Source organism: Sander lucioperca, chromosome 17, assembly GCF_008315115.2.
Source record: "Sander lucioperca isolate FBNREF2018 chromosome 17, SLUC_FBN_1.2, whole genome shotgun sequence".
NCBI lineage: Eukaryota > Metazoa > Chordata > Actinopteri > Perciformes > Percidae > Sander > Sander lucioperca.
In genome coordinates this window covers 14,461,716-14,485,866 of record NC_050189.1, presented here as the reverse complement: position 1 = coordinate 14,485,866, position 24,151 = coordinate 14,461,716, and the positions used below count along the sequence as shown (strand labels likewise).

General features: G+C 40.3%; 2 protein-coding genes across 2 annotated transcripts; both read right to left on the bottom strand.

Moving 5' to 3' along the window:
- Positions 1-1,947: 1,947 nt before the first annotated feature.
- Positions 1,948-7,394, bottom strand: LOC116049074 (oxysterol-binding protein 1-like). The gene is made up of 9 exons (XM_035994255.1): positions 7,383-7,394; positions 6,280-6,384; positions 4,872-5,117; positions 3,782-3,902; positions 3,405-3,508; positions 2,924-3,019; positions 2,494-2,677; positions 2,204-2,321; positions 1,948-1,978 (listed from the first exon to the last, which is right to left on the bottom strand). The coding sequence occupies exons 1-9, from the start codon at positions 7,392-7,394 to the stop codon at positions 1,948-1,950; spliced, it is 1,017 nt and encodes a 338-aa protein (XP_035850148.1).
- On the bottom strand, positions 6,722-23,748 carry LOC116049024 (oxysterol-binding protein 1-like). Its single transcript, XM_031298385.2, has 17 exons — positions 23,378-23,748; positions 19,714-19,880; positions 19,198-19,406; positions 16,088-16,256; positions 15,536-15,647; positions 15,167-15,350; positions 14,752-14,869; positions 14,390-14,447; positions 13,954-14,118; positions 12,513-12,758; positions 11,410-11,530; positions 11,033-11,136; positions 10,552-10,647; positions 10,130-10,317; positions 9,002-9,237; positions 8,819-8,857; positions 6,722-8,715 (listed from the first exon to the last, which is right to left on the bottom strand). The coding sequence occupies exons 2-17, from the start codon at positions 19,842-19,844 to the stop codon at positions 8,573-8,575; spliced, it is 2,319 nt and encodes a 772-aa protein (XP_031154245.1). The 5' UTR covers positions 19,845-19,880; positions 23,378-23,748; the 3' UTR covers positions 6,722-8,572.
- Positions 23,749-24,151: the final 403 nt, after the last annotated feature.

Sequence of the window (24,151 nt, the reverse complement as noted above, 5' to 3'; positions counted from 1 at the left end):
TATTTTATTGACTTATCATTAGTTGTTATTGAATAAAACTGCACTAATGTGAGATTTTCTGTTGTTTTAAGAACATGTGCTTTGCCATTTTGCAGCTCTTTAGTCTTTTCCCAACTACTTCTTCAAAGTTTATAATGTTTGTACAAGAAACCAGCTACAAATGTCGGTGTCAAATCAACTCAGGTGTGATGTAAAAACAAGTGAGAGCAGGTTGCTCATTTCTAAGGCGAAGAGAAAGAGTGTTTAGGCCTTTAAGCCACATCAAAAATTTCACCATCATAATTTCCATCAGGCCTTTGTGAAGAAAAACAAATCTTCTAAGTATAAAAAATGACAGTGTGGAGGTTCAACCAGTATTTTGGACAATCATTACTTTTTTAAACACAGTATACTGCACAGTGGCAATACTGGATTTTTGATGCCAATAGTAATTTTTTAAAAACATTTACACATAACGTAAACCAAGTATCTTGATAAGGATCCTTTTTTGTCACCAATAAAAATAATGAGCAACTGCTATATCGGCCTGGCAAATTTATCGGTCTTAGTATTTTAGTAAGAAAGTACTGTTTGTATAATGAGTATATTGTATTATTGTATATTATATAATATAATATATATATATCTATATATATATAGATATATATAGCATGTCATTATGTCTTCTGTAATGTAGTAGATGCACAGCATCCTTGTCATGATTTGGGGCAGGCCAGGACCATTACGATAATATGTTCTATTAAAGGCAGGGTTGGTAATGTTGTAAAGCATTGAGCTCAGGCTCGTACACGGTTGGGGTAGAGTACGCGCAGCGGGGCAAGGAGGCATTTCATTGGTTCTTTCCAAGCAGACTGCAAGGCAGCGATTGCTGGCCGTTTTTGCAGGATTACAGCAGCTACAGATGACGGATCTTTTTTTGGGTTAACCATTTTTATGAATTTTCAGACAAGTGTGTTATGTGTGGTTTGTTTTTATGACAGAATAAAGCCAAACCAAACAATTACAGGTTATGTGCCACAAATATAAATAGGGATTATCAATGATCGTATTTCTGCTGTGTTGAGTGAAATGGGCTGATGTAGGAGCATATGCACAATATAACAGATTGTTATGGAAACAAAACAGGCAAATAAAGAAACCTAAATAAAGATCAGAGATATAATCCATCTATTCCTCCACTCTACGTCTATGAATGTTTTCTTAAAACAAACAAACACAACTTGTTAGAACTGGTCATCAATTAAAATGTCAATAGAGCTTTTAACCATACTGACTCTTACAGAATGTTGTTGAGCCAGTATTGCAGACAAGACAAACAGTTTTTGGATTGAACCCACGTCACAGGAGAATACTGGTGCCAGGAGTCTTTGATTTACTAAAGTTTCCTCGTCACACTGTTCTTTGCTTTTTACTGGCCATGCTAACACATTTCTTATGAGGTTACTCACAGGCATGGGAATCTTGGACAGCTCTTTGCCAATACAGTTCTTCATTATACTCCACAGGTTGAGAGAGTAGTTTGGCTTGTCTGGAATGCGTGTCCGCCTCTTCTTCAGGAGTATCAACTCCTGAGAGGGAGATTCCTGGTTCATCACGAGAGGCTCCTCATTAAGCTAAAAGGAAGATAATTATGTCAATAAAGAGCATAAAAGCTTCTGGAAATATGAAAGCTTTCAAAACAGGTTTACTGTTTTATTAAACATGTTTCTGATCTAATTTATTATGACTGTAGCACAATCATACCATTACTATTAAAATATCTGCCACCCTGCTGCAGCTTTCCCATAATACTGTGCATTTTTATCTATGATAATAAATGATGGTAAACAACATATTAATAAGGGTTTTAACAGTGAACCAGTCTTTGAACAGAATGAAACATACCGATTGATCATCAGGACACATTTCACTGTTCACAGGTTTGAAAAATAAAACAAAGAGGCACTGTCAGTGTTTGGAAGGTTTCTGGTTAAACAAACTGCCAGATAAACATACAAGGAAATGATTCAACTAACACTAACCAACACAATCAATTAGTGATTTCAGATATGAGGCCAGTGTCAGTAAACATCACCCGGAACAAGGAACTGGATTAAATAAATACAATTCCAAAAGAGACAATGACAGATGGAGGAAATTCACAATGTTAAAAGATTTCATTGCTGCATGTTGCTGCACGGGGTATGTGGGGTAAATGACTGACTTGTGGAAATGGGGATCTGCAGGTACAGTGATAAACTCAGGAGCCTCTTCCATGGCATCAAAGAACTCATTGTCGTCGTGCTCGTCGCTGGCCTCACCTTTTCCTGGCCCAGCAGAACCTTTTAACAAAGAAACAGTTCAGTCAGTGTAATATAGAGACTGAAAACCGATTCAGAGTTATAATTTACCCTTTTAAACTTGTAAACCTTTTCATGACAAGCATTTTCTCTTAAACGTTATATATATATATATATATATATATATATATATATATATATATATATATATATATAGGGTTCCTCCTCCAAACCTCTCTGGCTTTGAGGGTTTGATAGACCGTCTTCTGTTTGCCCTCGGTGCCATTCTCTCCTCCTCGGCTGCTCTGCATCACCCGGGAAAACTCCATCTTCTCATCCCACGTGCCCGACAGCACGTAGTGGGCCTTGCCATCCTTGTCCATCACCACACCTGTGACCTAGAGAGAGAGAGAGAGAGAGAGAGAGAGAGAGAGAGAGAGAGAGAGAGAGAGAGACTGGTCACAGGGTGGAGGGCAGGAATGTCTAACTGTAGTTTGGTTATTACTAAAACACTTCAGTGTAGATCTATTTTATACTACAGGAGCATATTTTTCTTTTTGCACAGAACCTGAAAACATTAATACAATAACAACACAATTAACATACAGAGAGGAATCTGTCAAGGGTCTTTGCATTTTTCTCACCTTCCTGGCCACATCTCTGGAGAAGTAGCTGTAAGGAGCAAACTTAAGGTGGCAGCGGTCTCCAGTGGTGTGGTTCACCACGTCAATCTCTCCTGACTGGCAGAGAGAAAGGGTTTTAAAGAAATCGCTGAGACTATGGAGACATTTTCATTTTTTAAGAAATAAAAGTATAAAATTCAATTTAGGGTTGGCAGTATGAGGATAAAACGCACTGTGGACGGACACATGGAAGTCTGGCACCGCTTTCAAAGGATTTTACTCTATTCGTCACCTCCACAAACAATATGTGTAGGGCAATGCAAAGCAGTATGCTCATAAGACCGCACAGACTACTGTGCTATCAACAATAAGAGAATAAAGCATTTTAAATATATGAATATTAAAATGCATACGTGTATACTGGGCCAGTGTGTCGGTGGGCTGTGCAACTCTTCAGTGTGTAAAAATGTACATGTCACAATTTTAACTCTGGCAGTCTCACCTGATCGATCCATAGCTTTCCTACAATGATGTTGTGCACTGTGGTGGTCACTTTCTTCCATGTGTAGTGATTGTTGCCCTTTTCAAAGATTGCGTGAATTGTGCCTGCGATGAAAGTGAGAATGCAGACAGCACAAGCAAATAAGCTTCATGTTACCAAACAAACCATTGCTTGTTATTCAATAGTATCCAACTGTTAACATTCCATACTCAAAAGGTGTGACTGCTACATTCCCTGATCTGGCAAAGGAACGATGTAATTATCTATTATCATTTGTGTTCCATAAATAACCGCAGTGTTTGCATCACATCCTGAATCTACACCATCAGAAGACTGCAAGGAATGCTTAAGAAGTTCTGAACTGCACCACCTCTTACCTAAAGGCATAATGGAGAGGTATTTTCCCCTAAATTTGCTGGCAACAGTGATTTCTTGTCTCAGGGTCCAGCCGCGATCAGAGATCGCATGATGCGCTGCTGCAGGGGGGTGGTGACTCACCTGAGAAAAAGGTAAAGACGTCAAGCGCACAATTTGTGTTTAAAAAAGAACAACACAAGAGGCGTCGAAATGTGGTCCTTGAGTGGTACTGCCTTGTAGGTTTGGATCCTTTCTAATAGTTACAATTCACATTTAGTGTCATATAGACCCATACATACTGACAGACCTGTCAACCATGCTGTTGTACTGCAGAGCATGAAAATCCCCATTGTAAAGCTCAAATCCAATTATAGCACTCATGTAAATTATAGTACTCTAATAGGATTTAATAGTTTCTCACACCTGCCTGATTTACTGCCCTAAACCACAATTCATTGGATTAGTTATTGAACTGGATATACGTGCTTGGTCTTTAGGAATAGAAACCTTTTTGCCAGTCTGATTTTCCAACATTCAGCCTCCATTCCGTTTCCTGCAATCGCCTTCTACAAATAATTTCTCGTCTCGGCTTTAAACATCCTTTATTTTTTTTCCCACCTTGCGCTTTAGAAAGAAAGAAAATGGAAGTTGCTTTGTCACTTTCCATGCCAGAGTATACACCAATATCAAAAAAAACACTAAGAATATACTTTCTTTGGCTTACGGTATTTTTAAGTTTTGCCACGACCACAATTATTTATTATAAAAAAAAAAAAGAGTGTGAATTGTTGCCACATAAAAATAGCTGGCACTATGCTATGCAACAGTTGTAATGGTTTTATTCAGCATTAACAGCTGTTTAACCACCACCACTCTTTTGACCCTCAATTATGATAACCCTGCTCTTCTATTCCTGATTTGATTAGATAACACACGACTGCTACTTCTCTGGAACATGTTCATCCCCAAATACATATATATACATAAATAGTCAGAAACTGACTCTCAAAATGCTGAGCCTATGGACTATCTATCTATCTTTTCATTCTTTGTTCAGTTTCACTTCCCCATTGGAAGGCCTCTATATCTGTGTGTTTCTTCTTGTCTCACCTGCTCACAGAGGGAGCGGTAGCCGCTCTCTCTCCGGCGGTCTAGCTCATACGTCTCTCCCAGCAGAGGGTTGAAGGGCTTGCCTGTGCGGTAGACGGTGGTCGAATAGGAGGACACGGAGAAGGCAGCCACGTAGCACATTTGCTCCAGCGAACTCTGGCACTTGGAGGCCTTATCCAGCAGCTCGTGGTACTCGAGGTCCTCCGACAACCGCTGCAGCATGGAAATGGGCTCGTTGAAGTTTACCTAGAGAGCCGAATGATTCGGATGTCTGATCATTTAAAGCGGCCATAACATTTAGTTTGAAATGTAAATTTTACACATAACGTAAACCAAGTATCTTGATGAGGATCCTTTTTTGTCACCAATAAAGATAATGAGTAAGAAAGTACTGTTTGTATAATGAGTATATTGTATTTTGTATATTATATATATCAGCATGTCATTATGTCTTGTGTAATGTAGTAGATGCACAGCATCCTTGTCATGATTTGGGGCAGGCCAGGACCATTATGATAATATGTTCTATTAAAGGCAGGGTTGGTAATGTTGAAAAGCTAGCAAGATTTGAAAGTAGCAATCATCGATACACACACACAAACGTGTACGAGCATCGCTGCGTCGGTGCTTCAAAGCAGAGCGGAGAAAGGACCGCAATTTCACTTCACGCCTCATGCACCGGTAAGCAAACACCCAATATTATCATACCAAATGTTTAAGACCAACATGACTCCTGGTAACGAAGCTGTGGCGACGACGCGCATTGAGCTCAGGCTCGTACACGGTTGGGGTAGAGTACGCGCAGCGGGGAAAGGAGGCATTTCATTGGTTCTTTCCAAGCAGACCGTGAGGCAGCGATTGCTGGCCGTTTTTGCAGGATTACAGCAGCTACAGATGACGGATCTTTTTTTGGGTTAACACTTTTTATGAATTTTCAGGCAAGTGTGTTATGTGTGGTTTGTTTTTATGACAGAATAAAGCCAAACCAAACAATTACAGGTTATGTGCCACAAATATAAATAGGGATTATCAATGATCGTATTTCTGCTGTGTTGAGTGAAATGGGCTGATGTAGGAGCATATGCACAATATAACAGATTGTTATGGAAACAAAACAGGGAAATAAAGAAACCTAAATAAAGATCAGAGATATAATCCATCTATTCCTCCACTCTACGTCTATGAATGTTTTCTTAAAACAAACAAACACAACTTGTTGGAACTGGTCACCAATGCAATCTGTCAATAGAATGTTATGCCAGTATTGCAGACATGACAAACAGTTTTTGGATTGAACCCACGTCACAAGAGAATACTGGTGCCAGGAGTCTTTGATTTAAGTTTCCTCGTCACGTTGTTCTTCGCTTTTTACTGGCCATGCTAACACATTTCTTGTGAGGTTACTCACAGGCATGGGAATCTTGGACAGCTCTTTGCCAATACAGTTCTTCATTATACTCCACAGGTTGAGGGAGTAGTTTGGCTTGTCTGGAACGTGTGGCCTCAAACATATCTATGTCAGTAATGCAACTTCTTGGTGTTTAACGTTCAACATTAACATCAATACTGATTTAACTGTAATAAGCTAATACCGGTCGATAAACTGGCCCGGCCCTGGATTTATCAGTCTACCTTTAACTTTTACTTTCTAACTCTGAAAAACACTATTTTGTTTAAAACATGCTTTAAGGATAACATATTTTAATATATTCATGACATTTGATGGTAAATTTAGCAATGTAACAATATCTGGCACAAATCAAATGGGCAATCACATTTTCAAATTCAGTATATATTGAGTCAATATTAACTAGTTTTCATATCAATAAATCAAGTGAACCACGAAGCTGTTTCCATTGGGTTTTATTATTTTATTGACAACATATGTCGTCCCGTCTGGAGCTCCTACTGAACATGAGGACAGAAATTCCCAAAGAATCGATTTGGCAAGTCTTTAATTGTGTTATCTAATTAATAATTAATGGAAATGTTGGAACATATGAAATTTAAAGAAGAGTGTGAAAAGCTATTTGTCTGACATCACAGCATTTGTTTATTATAGATTCTTTGTCTTTGTTAATACAAAGTACTGAACAATGTCATGTCTCCCCTCTCGGTTAAGTACGGAAACTCCCTTTTTTTCTGAAAATGAAGACAGTCCACTTCCAATGCGAGAAACCAAAAAATACAAGAAAAAAACTACCTTACAGTTATCAATACTATCTGAATTTCATTACATTTATAAATCATTGTTATTTTCAATGCTTTTAAACTCTTTGTTTCTTTATTCTTCATTTTTAAGTACACTTATAAACAAAATTATGCAATTCACACACGCTTGGCACACGCGCACACACACACACACACACATTATATCCCATTTTTTGGTGTCAAAATGTTCTTGCATATGTATGAACTCTTCAGCCAATACACAAAGGTTTATTTTCACCACTGCATTTACTTTTCTTCTTTTCTCATTTGTCTGTGTTCCTCTCAATACAAAAATCACACCACATATCCCATTCCATTTTTACTGCCATGTAACACAGTTACTATTCACTTATTTTATCTGCAAAATGGCTCAAACATAATTCCAATATTGTGAAAAGGGGTCATTTCATTAGTTATTGAATAAAACTGCACTAATGTGAGATTTTCTGTTGTTTTGAGAACATGTGCTTTGCCATTTTGCAGCTCTGTAGTCTTTTCCCAACTACTTCTTCAAAGTTTATGATGTTTGTACAAGAAACCAGCTACAAATGTCGGCGTCAAATCCACTCAGGTGTGATGTAAAAACAAGTGAGAGCAGGTTGCTCATTTCTAAGGCGAAGAGAAAGAGTGTTTAGGCCTTTGAGCCACATAAAAAATTTCACCATCATAATTTCCATCAGCCTTTGTGAAGAACAACAAATCTTCTAAGTATAAAAAAATGACAGTGTGGAGGTTCAACCAGTATTTTGGACAATCATTACTTTTTCTTTTTAAACACAGTATACTGCACAGTGGCAGTGTTGTAAAGTGATGGAAGAGCATATATGCAGTCATACACACAAGCACACTGGAACCTTCACTGCATTACATTAAGACACTAAATCAGAGAGATAAACAAGAAATCCTCACTTACGTCTTGAAGGCCACCAGTCAACATATTAATGAAATTATTTGAATCATAATTATATATAAATTTATATATTAACCAGGTCTTACCCTCTTTTTTTAGAGTTATTACCAAAGCACGCAATGCTGTGGATGGCAATAGAACACTACTGTTATCAGCATGAAAGCTCTTCTGCTCCTGATCGGAGAGGCTGCACAGACTTGAGCAGAGAGACTAAAAATGTTCTTACTAATGATTTTTTGGAAGCCCTGCCCATTTTATTTCCTCCCCCTTATTCTCAGCCTGACCCGAGTCAAAGCAGCACAAACATTTTCATTTCAGTCCTCTCACACGTGTTACAGCAACAAGGGGGTAGGTGCGAAGACGGGAACCAAAATGGGATGAGGGAAGCCGGAGGAAAACTCTGCTCCCCCTCTGGATCAGACAGCAGAGATCGTCCTGGAGATCTCTTAAAACAGAGAGCCACTGTTTTAAAACAGAGAGCCACAGCCGTCCAAGTGGGGGGGACAAGCCGGCCTTTGCAGTAGCTGTTCACTAGGCGGCTTCAATGGATCAGTCTCTTCAGGGGCAGTCAAAGCCGAGGTCAAAAGATGTCGGGACAGCCCTCCCAGCTGCCACGGTCCTTTGCTTCCCAGTAGCCTCCCTTATAGATATGTATTTGCTCACCTGTGATCCGGTCCTCACAGCGCTCGAACCAAAGTGCCTGGTAGCTGTCATGAGGTGCGCCTGAAAGAGAGAAAAATTGTGTTAACAAAAAAGACAAAAGAAAATAGAAGACTTAAACAGAAAAGCATGGCATTTGGCAGTTAAGTAGTAAAGGAGTACTTGCTTTTTAAGGACGGATCAGTAAGAGAGTCCTCATCGACAGCTGTTGGAGGAGAAAAGGGGGATCACAGAGATATATATATATATATATATATATATATATTTTTTTTTTTTTTACCCCTTTTAGATTTTCCCCATGCATGGTAGAGAGGAATACAGACAAAGTAAACACACACTAGACTCTCACCTTCTTCTGACTGGCTGGAGGTGCGCTGGCTGGCAGCTTCCCTCTCTCTCTCCCGCCGGACGCTGCGCTGCTTCTCCTCCAGCCGCTGCTTCTCCGAGTTGGCCTCTTCCCAGCGGCCGTCCTCCATCAGGCGCTGGTCAGGCCGGCGCCGGCTGTCAGTGGGCGCCACGCCCTCCTCAAGCTCGTTGAGGGTCAGCGCCAAGGCAGTGAAGTAGTACATGGTCTCTGCTCCCTCACTGTGTCAAAGATGAAAAACAGCAGCACTGAAAGTCAGAGGGCTTTATAGACCCATAATCAACATGCAATTCTGTCGTTACTGATGGGAAACTAGAACTGTATCGGACCATAACTTTTTTTAATGTAACTAACTTTTTAAGTAGCTTGTTGCTTGCCTCTTGCTGATTCTATTGAACTGCATCTTAAATTGTTTGTTTGCAGCCTTTTGTAAAGCACCTGAATTGTATGTATGAAAGGTGCTTTTAAAAAGAATAGTTTGTTGTTAATATTATAAAAAACATAATGGTAATTATTTTCTTATGGAGGAACACAAAATGAATACACATGCAAACAAGGAGATTAGTTTAAATACCACTGTGGACACTTAGGGCGCTTAGTCTACTCGGCTCGGCTCGACCGCGGTGTCCCGTCCACCTTTTTCCATTGCAGATTTAGTACCACCTCATGTGTGAGGCGAGCGTGGCTGGTCGTCATAGCGACGCCGCAGGAAACTGCCGTGGCCTAACGCGACACATGCACAGAACGTCGAAGGTGTGTTGTTTTTGATTCTCGGCATGTGGCTTTTGCCACAGCCAGAAGACACATTTTGTTTCAAAAGAAGCTGGAGGCAGCAAAAAAAAAAAAAAAAAACACAGCTGGCTAAACTATTTAAAAATGGCGGGTTTGTTCAGGACACACCTGTCTGTCGCTAGCAATGATGACGCAGTGATTAGTCACGATTCTCTCCGAACAATCAGTAGTCTGCAGGTTTTCACGTCACCTTTTGGTATCGCCTCAGCCTGCTTAGAACCTCGACAGTGGTGATACTAAAAAAAAAGTACCTGTTGGCAGGTACCAGGGATTTTTTTTCATAATGTCATGCACACCTAACCATGCAGTTATAAAACTCACGGTAAAGGGTTCCTCCTCCAAACCTCTCTGGCTTTGAGGGTTTGATAGACCGTCTTCTGTTTGCCCTCGGTGCCATTCTCTCCTCCTCGGCTGCTCTGCATCACCCGGGAAAACTCCATCTTCTCATCCCACGTGCCCGACAGCACGTAGTGGGCCTTGCCATCCTTGTCCATCACCACACCTGTGACCTAGAGAGAGAGAGAGAGAGAGAGAGAGAGAGAGAGAGAGAGAGACTGGTCACAGGGTGGAGGGCAGGAATGTCTAACTGTAGTTTGGTTATTACTAAAACACTTCAGTGTAGATCTATTTTATACTACAGGAGCATATTTTTCTTTTTGCACAGAACCTGAAAACATTAATACAATAACAACACAATTAACATACAGAGAGGAATCTGTCAAGGGTCTTTGCATTTTTCTCACCTTCCTGGCCACATCTCTGGAGAAGTAGCTGTAAGGAGCAAACTTAAGGTGGCAGCGGTCTCCAGTGGTGTGGTTCACCACGTCAATCTCTCCTGACTGGCAGAGAGAAAGGGTTTTAAAGAAATCGCTGAGACTATGGAGACATTTTCATTTTTTAAGAAATAAAAGTATAAAATTCAATTTAGGGTTGGCAGTATGAGGATAAAACGCACTGTGGACGGACACATGGAAGTCTGGCACCGCTTTCAAAGGATTTTACTCTATTCGTCACCTCCACAAACAATATGTGTAGGGCAATGCAAAGCAGTATGCTCATAAGACCGCACAGACTACTGTGCTATCAACAATAAGAGAATAAAGCATTTTAAATATATGAATATTAAAATGCATACGTGTATACTGGGCCAGTGTGTCGGTGGGCTGTGCAACTCTTCAGTGTGTAAAAATGTACATGTCACAATTTTAACTCTGGCAGTCTCACCTGATCGATCCATAGCTTTCCTACAATGATGTTGTGCACTGTGGTGGTCACTTTCTTCCATGTGTAGTGATTGTTGCCCTTTTCAAAGATTGCGTGAATTGTGCCTGCGATGAAAGTGAGAATGCAGACAGCACAAGCAAATAAGCTTCATGTTACCAAACAAACCATTGCTTGTTATTCAATAGTATCCAACTGTTAACATTCCATACTCAAAAGGTGTGACTGCTACATTCCCTGATCTGGCAAAGGAACGATGTAATTATCTATTATCATTTGTGTTCCATAAATAACCGCAGTGATTGCATCACATCCTGAATCTACACCATCAGAAGACTGCAAGGAATGCTTAAGAAGTTCTGAACTGCACCACCTCTTACCTAAAGGCATAATGGAGAGGTATTTTCCCCTAAATTTGCTGGCAACAGTGATTTCTTGTCTCAGGGTCCAGCCGCGATCAGAGATCGCATGATGCGCTGCTGCAGGGGGGTGGTGACTCACCTGAGAAAAAGGTAAAGACGTCAAGCGCACAATTTGTGTTTAAAAAAGAACAACACAAGAGGCGTCGAAATGTGGTCCTTGAGTGGTACTGCCTTGTAGGTTTGGATCCTTTCTAATAGTTACAATTCACATTTAGTGTCATATAGACCCATACATACTGACAGACCTGTCAACCATGCTGTTGTACTGCAGAGCATGAAAATCCCCATTGTAAAGCTCAAATCCAATTATAGCACTCATGTAAATTATAGTACTCTAATAGGATTTAATAGTTTCTCACACCTGCCTGATTTACTGCCCTAAACCACAATTCATTGGATTAGTTATTGAACTGGATATACGTGCTTGGTCTTTAGGAATAGAAACCTTTTTGCCAGTCTGATTTTCCAACATTCAGCCTCCATTCCGTTTCCTGCAATCGCCTTCTACAAATAATTTCTCGTCTCGGCTTTAAACATCCTTTATTTTTTTTCCCACCTTGCGCTTTAGAAAGAAAGAAAATGGAAGTTGCTTTGTCACTTTCCATGCCAGAGTATACACCAATATTAAAAAAAACACTAAGAATATACTTTCTTTGGCTTACGGTATTTTTAAGTTTTGCCACGACCACAATTATTTATTATAAAAAAAAAAAAATTAAAAAAAAAAGAGTGTGAATTGTTGCCACATAAAAATAGCTGGCACTATGCTATGCAACAGTTGTAATGGTTTTATTCAGCATTAACAGCTGTTTAACCACCACCACTCTTTTGACCCTCAATTATGATAACCCTGCTCTTCTATTCCTGATTTGATTAGATAACACACGACTGCTACTTCTCTGGAACATGTTCATCCCCAAATACATATATATACATAAATAGTCAGAAACTGACTCTCAAAATGCTGAGCCTATGGACTATCTATCTATCTTTTCATTCTTTGTTCAGTTTCACTTCCCCATTGGAAGGCCTCTATATCTGTGTGTTTCTTCTTGTCTCACCTGCTCACAGAGGGAGCGGTAGCCGCTCTCTCTCCGGCGGTCTAGCTCATACGTCTCTCCCAGCAGAGGGTTGAAGGGCTTGCCTGTGCGGTAGACGGTGGTCGAATAGGAGGACACGGAGAAGGCAGCCACGTAGCACATTTGCTCCAGCGAACTCTGGCACTTGGAGGCCTTATCCAGCAGCTCGTGGTACTCGAGGTCCTCCGACAACCGCTGCAGCATGGAAATGGGCTCGTTGAAGTTTACCTAGAGAGCCGAATGATTCGGATGTCTGATCATTTAAAGCGGCCATAACATTTAGTTTGAAATGTAAATTTTACACATAACGTAAACCAAGTATCTTGATGAGGATCCTTTTTTGTCACCAATAAAGATAATGAGTAAGAAAGTACTGTTTGTATAATGAGTATATTGTATTTTGTATATTATATATATCAGCATGTCATTATGTCTTGTGTAATGTAGTAGATGCACAGCATCCTTGTCATGATTTGGGGCAGGCCAGGACCATTATGATAATATGTTCTATTAAAGGCAGGGTTGGTAATGTTGAAAAGCTAGCAAGATTTGAAAGTAGCAATCATCGATACACACACACAAACGTGTACGAGCATCGCTGCGTCGGTGCTTCAAAGCAGAGCGGAGAAAGGACCGCAATTTCACTTCACGCCTCATGCACCGGTAAGCAAACACCCAATATTATCATACCAAATGTTTAAGACCAACATGACTCCTGGTAACGAAGCTGTGGCGACGACGCGCATTGAGCTCAGGCTCGTACACGGTTGGGGTAGAGTACGCGCAGCGGGGAAAGGAGGCATTTCATTGGTTCTTTCCAAGCAGACCGTGAGGCAGCGATTGCTGGCCGTTTTTGCAGGATTACAGCAGCTACAGATGACGGATCTTTTTTTGGGTTAACACTTTTTATGAATTTTCAGGCAAGTGTGTTATGTGTGGTTTGTTTTTATGACAGAATAAAGCCAAACCAAACAATTACAGGTTATGTGCCACAAATATAAATAGGGATTATCAATGATCGTATTTCTGCTGTGTTGAGTGAAATGGGCTGATGTAGGAGCATATGCACAATATAACAGATTGTTATGGAAACAAAACAGGCAAATAAAGAAACCTAAATAAAGATCAGAGATATAATCCATCTATTCCTCCACTCTACGTCTATGAATGTTTTCTTAAAACAAACAAACACAACTTGTTGGAACTGGTCATCAATTAAAATGTCAATAGAGCTTTTAACCATACTGACTCTTACAGAATGTTGTTGAGCCAGTATTGCAGACAAGACAAACAGTTTTTGGATTGAACCCACGTCACAGGAGAATACTGGTGCCAGGAGTCTTTGATTTACTAAAGTTTCCTCGTCACACTGTTCTTTGCTTTTTACTGGCCATGCTAACACATTTCTTGTGAGGTTACTCACAGGCATGGGAATCTTGGACAGCTCTTTGCCAATACAGTTCTTCATTATACTCCACAGGTTGAGGGAGTAGTTTGGCTTGTCTGGAATGCGTGTCCGCCTCTTCTTCAGGAGTATCAACTCCTGAGAGGGAGATTCCTGGTTCATCACGAGAGGCTCCTCATTAAGCTAAAAGGAAGATAATTATGTCAATAAAGAGCATAAAAGCTTCTGGAAATATGAAAGCTTTCAAAACAGGTTTACTGTTTTATTAAACATGTTTCTGATCTAATTTATTATGACTGTAGCACAATCATACCATTACTATTAAAATATCTGCCACCCTGCTGCAGCTTTCCCATAATACTGTGCATTTTTATCTATGATAATAAATGATGGTAAACAACATATTAATAAGGGTTTTAACAGTGAACCAGTCTTTGAACAGAATGAAACATACCGATTGATCATCAGGACACATTTCACTGTTGAAACCGCTGATATTACTGTTTGACCTTCTGTAAAGAGGTTTGAAAAATAAAACAAAGAGGCACTGTCAGTGTTTGGAAGGTTTCTGGTTAAACAAACTGCCAGATAAACATACAAGGAAATGATTCAACTAACACTAACCAACACAATCAATTAGTGATTTCAGATATGAGGCCAGTGTCAGTAAACATCACCCGGAACAAGGAACTGGATTAAATAAATACAATTCCAAAAGAGACAATGACAGATGGAGGAAATTCACAATGTTAAAAGATTTCATTGCTGCATGTTGCTGCACGAGCAGTAAATGGGTATGTGGGGTAAATGACTGACTTGTGGAAATGGGGATCTGCAGGTACAGTGATAAACTCAGGAGCCTCTTCCATGGCATCAAAGAACTCATTGTCGTCGTCCTCGTCGCTGGCCTCACCTTTTCCTGGCCCAGCAGAACCTTTTAACAAAGAAACAGTTCAGTCAGTGTAATATAGAGACTGAAAACCGATTCAGAGTTATAATTTACCCTTTTAAACTTGTAAACCTTTTCATGACAAGCATTTTCTCTTAAATATGAATATCTTGGAAACACAGCCCTCTTGCTGACAACAATTGTCAGGCAAACTACTATAGAAGCCCTGGAAGTTTCCAGAGTGCAAGGGAAGAAAAGGAGGGGTAAGTGGACAGAAGAATAAGTTGAGAAACTGACCATATCCTAACATGGGAAGTGGTCAGCGTCAGAGTCACATCTTACTTTTATTGTCTGCAGTAGCATTAGCCTGTGCAGCCCCTCTGAACGCTCGCTCCAGGTTGTTGTGCTGCTTGGCCAGCTGCTCTAAAGTCTCCTCCAGCCTTACCCGCTGGTCCCGCTCTGCTTGAAGGGCCTTCTGCCATCGCTTGCTGTGAGCCTGAGCCAGCGCAAGGAAGTCTCGGCATGCCTGAGGGTCAAAACCAAAACTATTGAAACCCAAGAGCCAATCAAAATATGCCATTTTGACCAGTTAATTTGGCCTGCACACAGTAGACTGCATGGAGTATAGAATTTACGAGACTCACTCACATTTACACATTATACATGAACAACAAAGCAGAAATAGATATACTGAGAGGAGGCGACACCTACATTAATCATGGCATTAGAGGTGATGCGGAACAGTGTGGCCCTCTCCGTCACCTGACGGATCTTATCCCCAGCCTCTCCAGTCAGACGCAGACTGTCCAGTTCTGATAAAGACCTGGAAATAATGATTAAAATATACAACATGAATAAACAGTTGGGACAATAAATCATCAAATCACATCACAGTGTAAAAGGCCATGAGCCTTTATAATAATGGGTTTATTATTATAAGTCATGCTGTTTTGTCTGTCAACTGCAGTACTTTTTATCTACCTAGTTTTTTGCAAATAGTGCAACACTACACTTAAACTCAGCCTGTAAATGTCAAAGCAAAAGTAACATGCAACAGTGATATGATATTCTGGACATAAGGATATTACTTCACGAAAGATTTTGAAATAGAGTTGTCATGAGAAACATGAGTATGTGCATGTTTTAGTCTTATGTGTTTTGGATTCTTCATTTCTTTGTTAAGATTGAAGAGACATGAGAAACTTTGGACTGCGTAAGCAAAAAGCAAAGCAAAAACAGAGCAACAGATTGTTAAAGCCTGACCTCTGGAGGGCAGAGCCATGCTTTGAAATTAGGTCATTGCATGTGCTCAGATCCTCCACCTTGCTGCCTAGCGTTCTGAGAGCAGACTGAACTTCTGAATTCTGTGTCCTGCCACCTTGTCCATGTGCCACCGGTGGCGATGATGGGGAAAAGTCATCCCCCGAGTCATCTGTTAATAATCAAAGCAACAGGAAAGCAAAAAACATCAGCTTTAAAAAAAATAAAAATATAACTTTCACAAAACCATACCATGTCTGCCACTCGCATTGCACTCTCTTAAAGGTGAACTCCGGCCAATTTTTACAGTAACCGTGATAACTATAAATATTCGAGATCTGTCGATAGAAAAAAAAAACGAGCCGACTTTTCCAACTCTTGTGAGGCTAGTTCTTCGTCTGTATACTCGGGTTCGAATAAATAAGGATGACCATCAAACTCAAAAGGCTCTTCCATGTGTTGTATATCTGCTATATTCTCCAGTTACGTTACTCCAAGCTTCTTCCCTTGTAAACAACTCCGCTCTTCACTCTTCACACACTACGCTCCGATCTGCACACTGCTGTTTACCTTTTCCTGCTACAACTGAATTCCCAGGAGACAGCGCGAGGCTACAGCTAGCCGTCTGTAACACTAGTCACAGACCCTAGTCATAACCACTACAGTGCTCAATTACCTATTTTTGAGGGGGAAATAAACTACAGTTTATTGCCACGAAGGCATGAACGGCTTTCTGGAGGACATGCACTAGGGGTGGAACGGTACACTGAAGTCACGGTTCGGTTCATACCTCGGTTCAGACATCACGGTTCGGTACAATGGAGGGAAAAGCATAACAAAAATGCAGAAGGCAATTTTTTTTATTGTGTATGTCTCAGGCTGTACCATCTAGTGTCATCCCGTCTCTCCCCTGAGCTAGCTGCAACAGCCTGAAGTGTATAAAGTAAGATGTAAACAGTAAACAATAAGTAGGCTACCCCACATCATCTCCAGACTCCATCTGGAACTTGTAAACAAAATAAGACAATCAGCTAGTAGTGTGATATGGGAGACAAGCGCTGCTCTCATATGTGAATGCACAGAGCAGGGGTGTTAAAAGAGCAGCTTCGGTTACACAGAGCAGTTGGCGAATTGTGGCGTTAGCTTCACACGCTAACAGCAAACAGCGAAGCTAACGGCGGAGCTAACAGCTAACGGCAGAGCTAAAAGCGGAGCTAACAGCGGAGCAAACAGCGAAGCAAATGGGCCTGGAAGCCATTTGTGGTTGAGGCAAGAAGGGATACAGCTACAGTACATCCGTGTTTGGTTGTATATGGAAGGGACTAGTTTGCTTCGTGTGGACTCACTCATTGACATATAGAGCTTATAAGGACTCACTGGACCGACTTGACATGTAGGCAGAGCTTGGGAGCTTCAGAGCCAAAGCCCATCTACGGAAAGCCGTTCCACTCCCTATTAAGCCCCATTGTACCTACTTTGGTTGCAGTTCCACCAGAGTTCCACTGGGGGTGATCACAGTCCAGTGCAAAATGAATGGGACCCTATGGAGCTAGACGGCTAAATTTGTCTCTTTCGCCTGATTGTCGTTGAGAAATCTCAGATTTGATTGTAGTTTTTGCAAGTTCAACATGGATTATAGGTCAAAAGTTGAATGAACGAGTACTTATGCCCTTTCGATTTGTTACAGGTTGAGTCGTTGTTGCCCATAACACGCTAGCATTCTGCTAATGAATGCTGATTGGTCAGTGAAGGACTGATTACGATCGGAGATCCCGCTTGATGGCATCCGAAGCAGAACCAGAATGCCAGAGTGAATATTTCGGTGTGGTCTTTAAAACATTAGCAAACCTCTTTCTAGCACGTGTATTGACAGGGAGTGTCTAACCTGTCAGCTGTGTTGTCGATGCCTCGAGAGAAAAAAGGAAGCGACTCAGAGCTTGCCGTAAAGCAGAATCTCTGGCCGTATATGTGTATGACGTCATTGACATTTTAAAAGGCATTTTAGAACAAAAAAGCCACTTTAAAAAAATCTAACACCCAGCAGTGTGTATTTTCTTAGCCTCCCCTTTCAAATGCAACATTCAAATTACTAGACAAAAAATTATATCCTGAGAAAAGTGGATTTTGAGGGGTATAGCTCCATAGAGTCCCATTCATTCTGCACTGGCCTGTGAGCGCCCCCTATTTGGAACTCTGGTGGAACTGCAACCAGTTCAGAAGCCGGAAGTAACGAGAGAGTGGAACTACTTCCCATATTAGAAATTCTTTGTTCAGAGCTAAGGCGGGGCTACAGATTAGGTGTCCCTGAGAAACGCGTATGTAACAGTAGTTCCACATTACATTAATTCATTTGCACGCAAGTTTTATTTATTTTTACACCGTGTATTCTCCGTGTAAATTCATGCACCGAACCGAGACGCCCGTACCGTTTCGGTTCAATACGAATACATGTACCGTTCCACCCCTAACATGCACCAGATCAGCGGCCGCTCCTTGGATTGTTGTCGGCTGCAGCAGGCGAGGAGGGCAGGGAGGAAGCAGAAGCAAGGACGCCGGCTGGGCCTGCTAGCCCGGCTAAGGAAACTACCACACCGATCGCCACTGCATAGCCTCCTGCTCACCAACACCAGATGAATCGCACACAAAATGGATATATATGCTACAAATAAACACAAGGAACTGCTGCATGATGATTATTACCGAAGCCTGGCTGAACACACTCACTCATCCCAGACGGCAGCTAAGAGCTAACAGGGTAGGTGAATTTAAACAATGTCTGAGTTGAAAACAAATCTTGTTGTCATGTAAGAGCCCTGTTCATGTTGCACAGACATTTTAATTGCATTTTGTGTCTCTTAAGAGGCACAAAGGCACTCTTTATCTTATGCCCCCATAATTGCCATTTTAGCTAACTGGGAGCTCTGGGCATTAGCTGCAGCAGCTCTGCGTTGCTAGCACCGATTCGGATCGTTTTTTTTTTCTATTGACAGGTCTCGAATATTTGTAGTTATAGGAGATTACCTTAAAAATTGGCCGGAGTTCTCCTTTACGTTTAAAGAGCAAGAAAACTGAATACAGTTTTTTTAATCTGGCCGTGTGTTTGTATGTTTTACCTGACTCTGCCTGCATGCAGGCGGCTTTAGCTTTAGCCAGTTCTAGGGCAGTTATCCAGCGCTGCCGTTCCACTTCACAGCTGGCCTTCAGGTGGTACGTCTGTGCCCCGCCATTGGAGATGACAAAGTTGCAGGCGTCATCCACAGTGATAGTTGCTGTGGCCAAGTTGATTGTGCCTCGACACGTGTGGCCCATTTCTGCCTGGGTCCTAATAATCACAGGTGTTTGATTTGACATTTTGGAAAACATTTAACTGAACAGAAAAAAGACAACATGTGCATCCCTTATGTTCCGTGATTACAATACTAGAACTAGGCTTTAATCTGTGAAGGAAAATTAACTAAAATAGGAAAGAAATATTGATAAGGTGAGGTTGACTGTTCCCTGCTTAATCTATCAGCTAGCCGAATGACATTAAACAGTAGTTACGGCAGATCAAGGCTAAGGGATTCCTCTGGTGACGTGATAAAGGCTATATTCTTCCTTCATTTTATCTATTTTACAGGAACGCTTACCTGTAGTATGACAACAGCCCATTGCTCAGGACAAACCACCTCCGCTGATAACCCTTGATGTAATTTGTCCACTTGAACACCCATCCTTTGTATGTGTCGCCAGCAGGAGTGGGAGTCTTGGGCTCCGACATCACAGCCCCCAAAATCAAGGGACAGATTTGAAGAACCTTAAAAAGAAAAATGAAAGTTCAAAATCTTAGAATTTACATCACAAGGCGTGTGCTCTCATGTAGGGCTGAACTGATTAAACAATTAGTAGGTCGCCACAACATTAACCAGCAATTATTTTGTTAACAGATTCATCGTTTAACTCACTCTTAAAGGTCCAATGTGTGGGAATTTCTCCCATCTAGCGTTGAGATCATATATCAAAATCAACTCTCTTGCGCCACGCAGTTCAAAGTACGTATTACAGCTACGGTAGCCTTCACGCTTCAAAAAGCCAGTCTCTTGCTCTTTTCAATATCCTTTTTCTTTTTCTGGGCGAAGAAGAAGACTCCTGTTCCTGAAATTTGGAATTTGAATACGTGTGGTCCTCAATGTTTCCTTCTTCAAACTTGGAAGAGCCGGTGCCGGGAAGCTGCGATACCCATTAGCAGCATTGGCATCACCTGTGAGTTTATCACAAGGGGGTAAGCCTCTCCTCGGACCGCAAACCTCCCATAGACTGTATATAAGAATGGACCAACAGATCCCGTTGCTCTGGACGGAGACCAGTGAAGGCTGTTACAAGCACTTTTCTGGTGATGGCTAGGGTTACTGCGCAGCCTCCAACTGAGAGACGACATAAATGTGCCATGAGCAACGTGTCTGAAAGTTGTAAGTCTTCTGGTAGCTGTGCCAAGAGAAATCTCAATCATTCCCAATCTTGCAGAGACGGCGAGCGTAGGTATATGTAAGGAGATAACATAAGCACAGGCTAATGATTGCTAACTAAAATGCTAGTTAACATTAGTAATTACACTTAAACAGCTAATGTGAGACGAAACTGCTTGCGCGCTTCTCCTATAATATACGGTAATTCCTCTACTATGCGAAAGTAAGTCGCAGTGTTATGACACAATCGTTAGCCTATTTTTATAAAAACGTCTGCTACGGAGCCATAACGTGAGATACAAGGTAATGGAGCCTTTTATACATTGTCGTGTTTCTTTAGAAATAAACAAATAGAAATAAACTCCCGTTAGCATTCCATTGACTGCCATTCATTTTGACGTCACTTTGACAGCGAATAACTTTACATCTGAAGCGTTTAAAGACTTTATTTGTCCATTGTTTATTTCTAAAGAAACACAACAATGTATAAAAGGCTCCATTACCTTGTATCTCACGTTATGGCTCCGTAGCAGACGTTTTTGTAAAAATAGGCTAACGATTGTGTCATAACCAGTCGACTTACTGTCGCATAGTAGAGGAATTACCGTATAGTACAGGAGAAGCTCGCAGGCAGTTTCGTCTCACATTAGCTGTTTAAGTGTAATTACTAATGTTAACTAGCATTTTAGTTAGCAATAATTAGCCTGTGCCTATGTTATCTCCTTACATATACCTACGCTCTCCGTCTCTGCAAGATTGGGAATGATTGAGATTTCTCTTGGCACAGCTACCAGAAGACTTACAACTTTCAGACAGGTTGCTCACGTCACATTTATGTCGTCTCTCTCAGTTGGAGGCTGCGCAGTAACGCTCAGCCATCACCAGAAAAGTGCTTCTAATATCCTTCACTGGTCTCCGTCCAGAGCAACGGGATCTGTTGGTCCATTCTTATATACAGTCTATGGTTTATCATGTGTGACAGCGAAAACGCAAAAGGCGGAGGAGTATGTCCTCTATGTCCCTTACCGGCTAACGTATTTCAAGATGGTGCATGAATATGGAGCGTCTCTTAATACATCCATGGTCTACCCCAGTTGATGCGGGTTGATGTAAAATTTCAAGCCAAAAGGAATACTTGGAATTGATGGTGGTGGTAAATATTCATGAAAAAGGACAAGTTTGTGAACAGGCAACACAGATTTTGAGAATGAACAACTAAACACGTTACACACTGGACCTTTTTAAGGAAACACTGCAACAATTTCCACAAATACACTTCTCTGAGCTTCTCAAAGGAGCATATTTGCTGGTTTTCTTGGTGATATGAATATTTATATTTTGGAATTTTGGACTTTGGGACATACAAGGCAAAGCATTTTCTCATATTTCCTGACATTTTGAGGCTGAAATTATTAAATGGGAGAATAATCAGCAGAATCATTAATAATGAAAATATTTGTCAGTCACAACCTTATTCTCATAAACCCAACATTTTATACTACACTACTATGATTCATTACTGGTGGTTAATATTGATCGTTCAGTGTGGTTTGACAGGTCAAAGATTAACCATAGAATCAATACAGATTCACTGCTGACACATTGTACTAACAAATCTAGTGTTTAAAATGGGATTAGAAATGCATAAAAGAGGGACTGACTTGTGATTAAAACACCTTAGTGTGATTCTGTCTTCTTAATTTGCCATTATTCATTTGCCACGAGGGCCCTTCGACTTTGGGACGAGCCAGGGGAGATAAGGCTCACAGAATCAGTTAACTCTTTTAAATCACTTCTTAAAATCCATATTTATCGACTTGCTTTCATCTGATGTCGTCTTTATATTTGACTTTTTCTCTTTATTTTAATTATTGATTTTATTGCTTTTACGGTTTTGTATTTGTCATACTTTTTTACTGTTTTGTTTTTATTTCTTCTTCTCTCTGTTTGCCTTCTTGTTTATATAACAACAAAACAGAAGTACTGCTACAGTCAAGAACATAATTAATAATAATAATAATAATTTCCCAACTGGGGATCAATGAAAAGTTTAAAGTATAAATAAAGAATATATATCTTAGAATAAAAAGTATGTAAAAGGATACAATAAGAAAATAACAAATATGTACAATACAACTGTTTTATAAATGGAAAGAAGGAAGGCTGTACAGTTTAGTGCTGGGTGTGCAAAAACTTTGATCAGGGGATGTGCAAAGGTTCACAGAATGTATAATATGTGCAATGGTCAGGGGTAATAGTCCAACATGTGTGCTAATGTAACGTGTCAATGTAACGTGTAGTGACTGAGGGTGGGGGGGTTAAGACTGTTTAGCTCTCTGTTGTTATATTGACCTCTGGATATCCTGCTTTTGCCTTGCTTTGTCTGTAACAGTACTTTGTAAACTCTGTTTTTAAAAGTCGCTATATAACTTAAGTAAATATGCTTATTAATTACCTATAAACTAAATAGTATCAATTGACACGCATACCAGGATTTAAAAAAAAAATGTGATTGTAATGACTCGATCAAGGAAATGTGACAGTTGTACAATACTTACAACAAAGAAACCTAGAAAATAACAACATAAAATGTATCAAACTCCTAACGTATTGATGAGCTTGACACAAGAAGCTAACCGACGTTAGCTACAGTTAGGCTACTGGGAGTCACGGTAATAACAGCCCCTAGAACAGGAGCTAAAGTAAAGAAAAACACAAATTCCACATGTTTGCGCGAAGTTTACCAACTGACATGGGCATATTTACAATAACGTTATGGTACAAGCAAGACAACGTAACGTTACGCTAAACAGCATGCTTTCAAACTCGCCGATGGCTAAATGTTTACCTTGACGTGTCCGAAATGTGAGATCAGGCAACCAGACACCCAGTGAAGTCACTGCTAACTTTGACACCCATACACTACTGTACCTAGCTAGCTGAAGAGGCTAACTAGCTAACTGACCAACACGGGCAGCTAATGATGAAAACAGCGTAACCGAAGACAACAGAAGCAGTGTGATTGTAAAATAAAGTGACACCAACGAGTTTCATCAGTATCACTCAATACTCGTGTTTTAAATGTTCATTCGACAGCTGCGTACACCGACAACAATCTAAACCTAGCTAGCTAGCTAGCTAGCTACATCTAACTAGCCTAACGTTAGCTTGTTGGTTACACCCGGTGCAACATAGAGATGGTCTCGTCTAGAAACACACAGCTAGGCATTGTGTTTTCGACGTATGGCCGGACGAAACTGTCTTTTTTGCCTTCAAAGTAATAGTACATTGTGTCAGTATTTGCCACTAAAAGTCATAATGTTCGTCTCAGTCAAAGGCCATCGAAATATACATTCTGTACTATATAGTTAACGTAATACATATATAATAATATTATATATATATATATATATATATATATATATATATATATATATATATATATATATATATATATATATATATATATACTACAGTAACACAGTACACTACAGTAATTTATATATATATATATATATATATATATATATATATATATATAATATATATATAAGAGTACACTACAGTAACAGTACACTACAGTAATTTATATATAAATTACTGTAGTGTACTGTGTTACTGT

Coding starts and splice junctions, on each gene's coding strand:
- LOC116049074 (XM_035994255.1), bottom strand. Junction 3,903..4,871: donor ACCGCTCCCTCTGTGAGCAG/GTGAGACAAGAA, acceptor CCTTTTTCTCAG/GTGAGTCACCACCCCCCTGC. Junction 2,678..2,923: donor CCAGAGATGTGGCCAGGAAG/GTGAGAAAAATG, acceptor CTCTCTCTCTAG/GTCACAGGTGTGGTGATGGA.
- LOC116049024 (XM_031298385.2), bottom strand. CDS start 19,844: ATGTCGGAGCCCAAGACTCCCACTCCTGCTGGCGACACATACAAAGGA. Junction 14,448..14,751: donor GCAGATCCCCATTTCCACAA/GTCAGTCATTTA, acceptor ACCTCTTTACAG/AAGGTCAAACAGTAATATCA. Junction 10,648..11,032: donor GAAAGCTATGGATCGATCAG/GTGAGACTGCCA, acceptor TCTCTCTGCCAG/TCAGGAGAGATTGACGTGGT.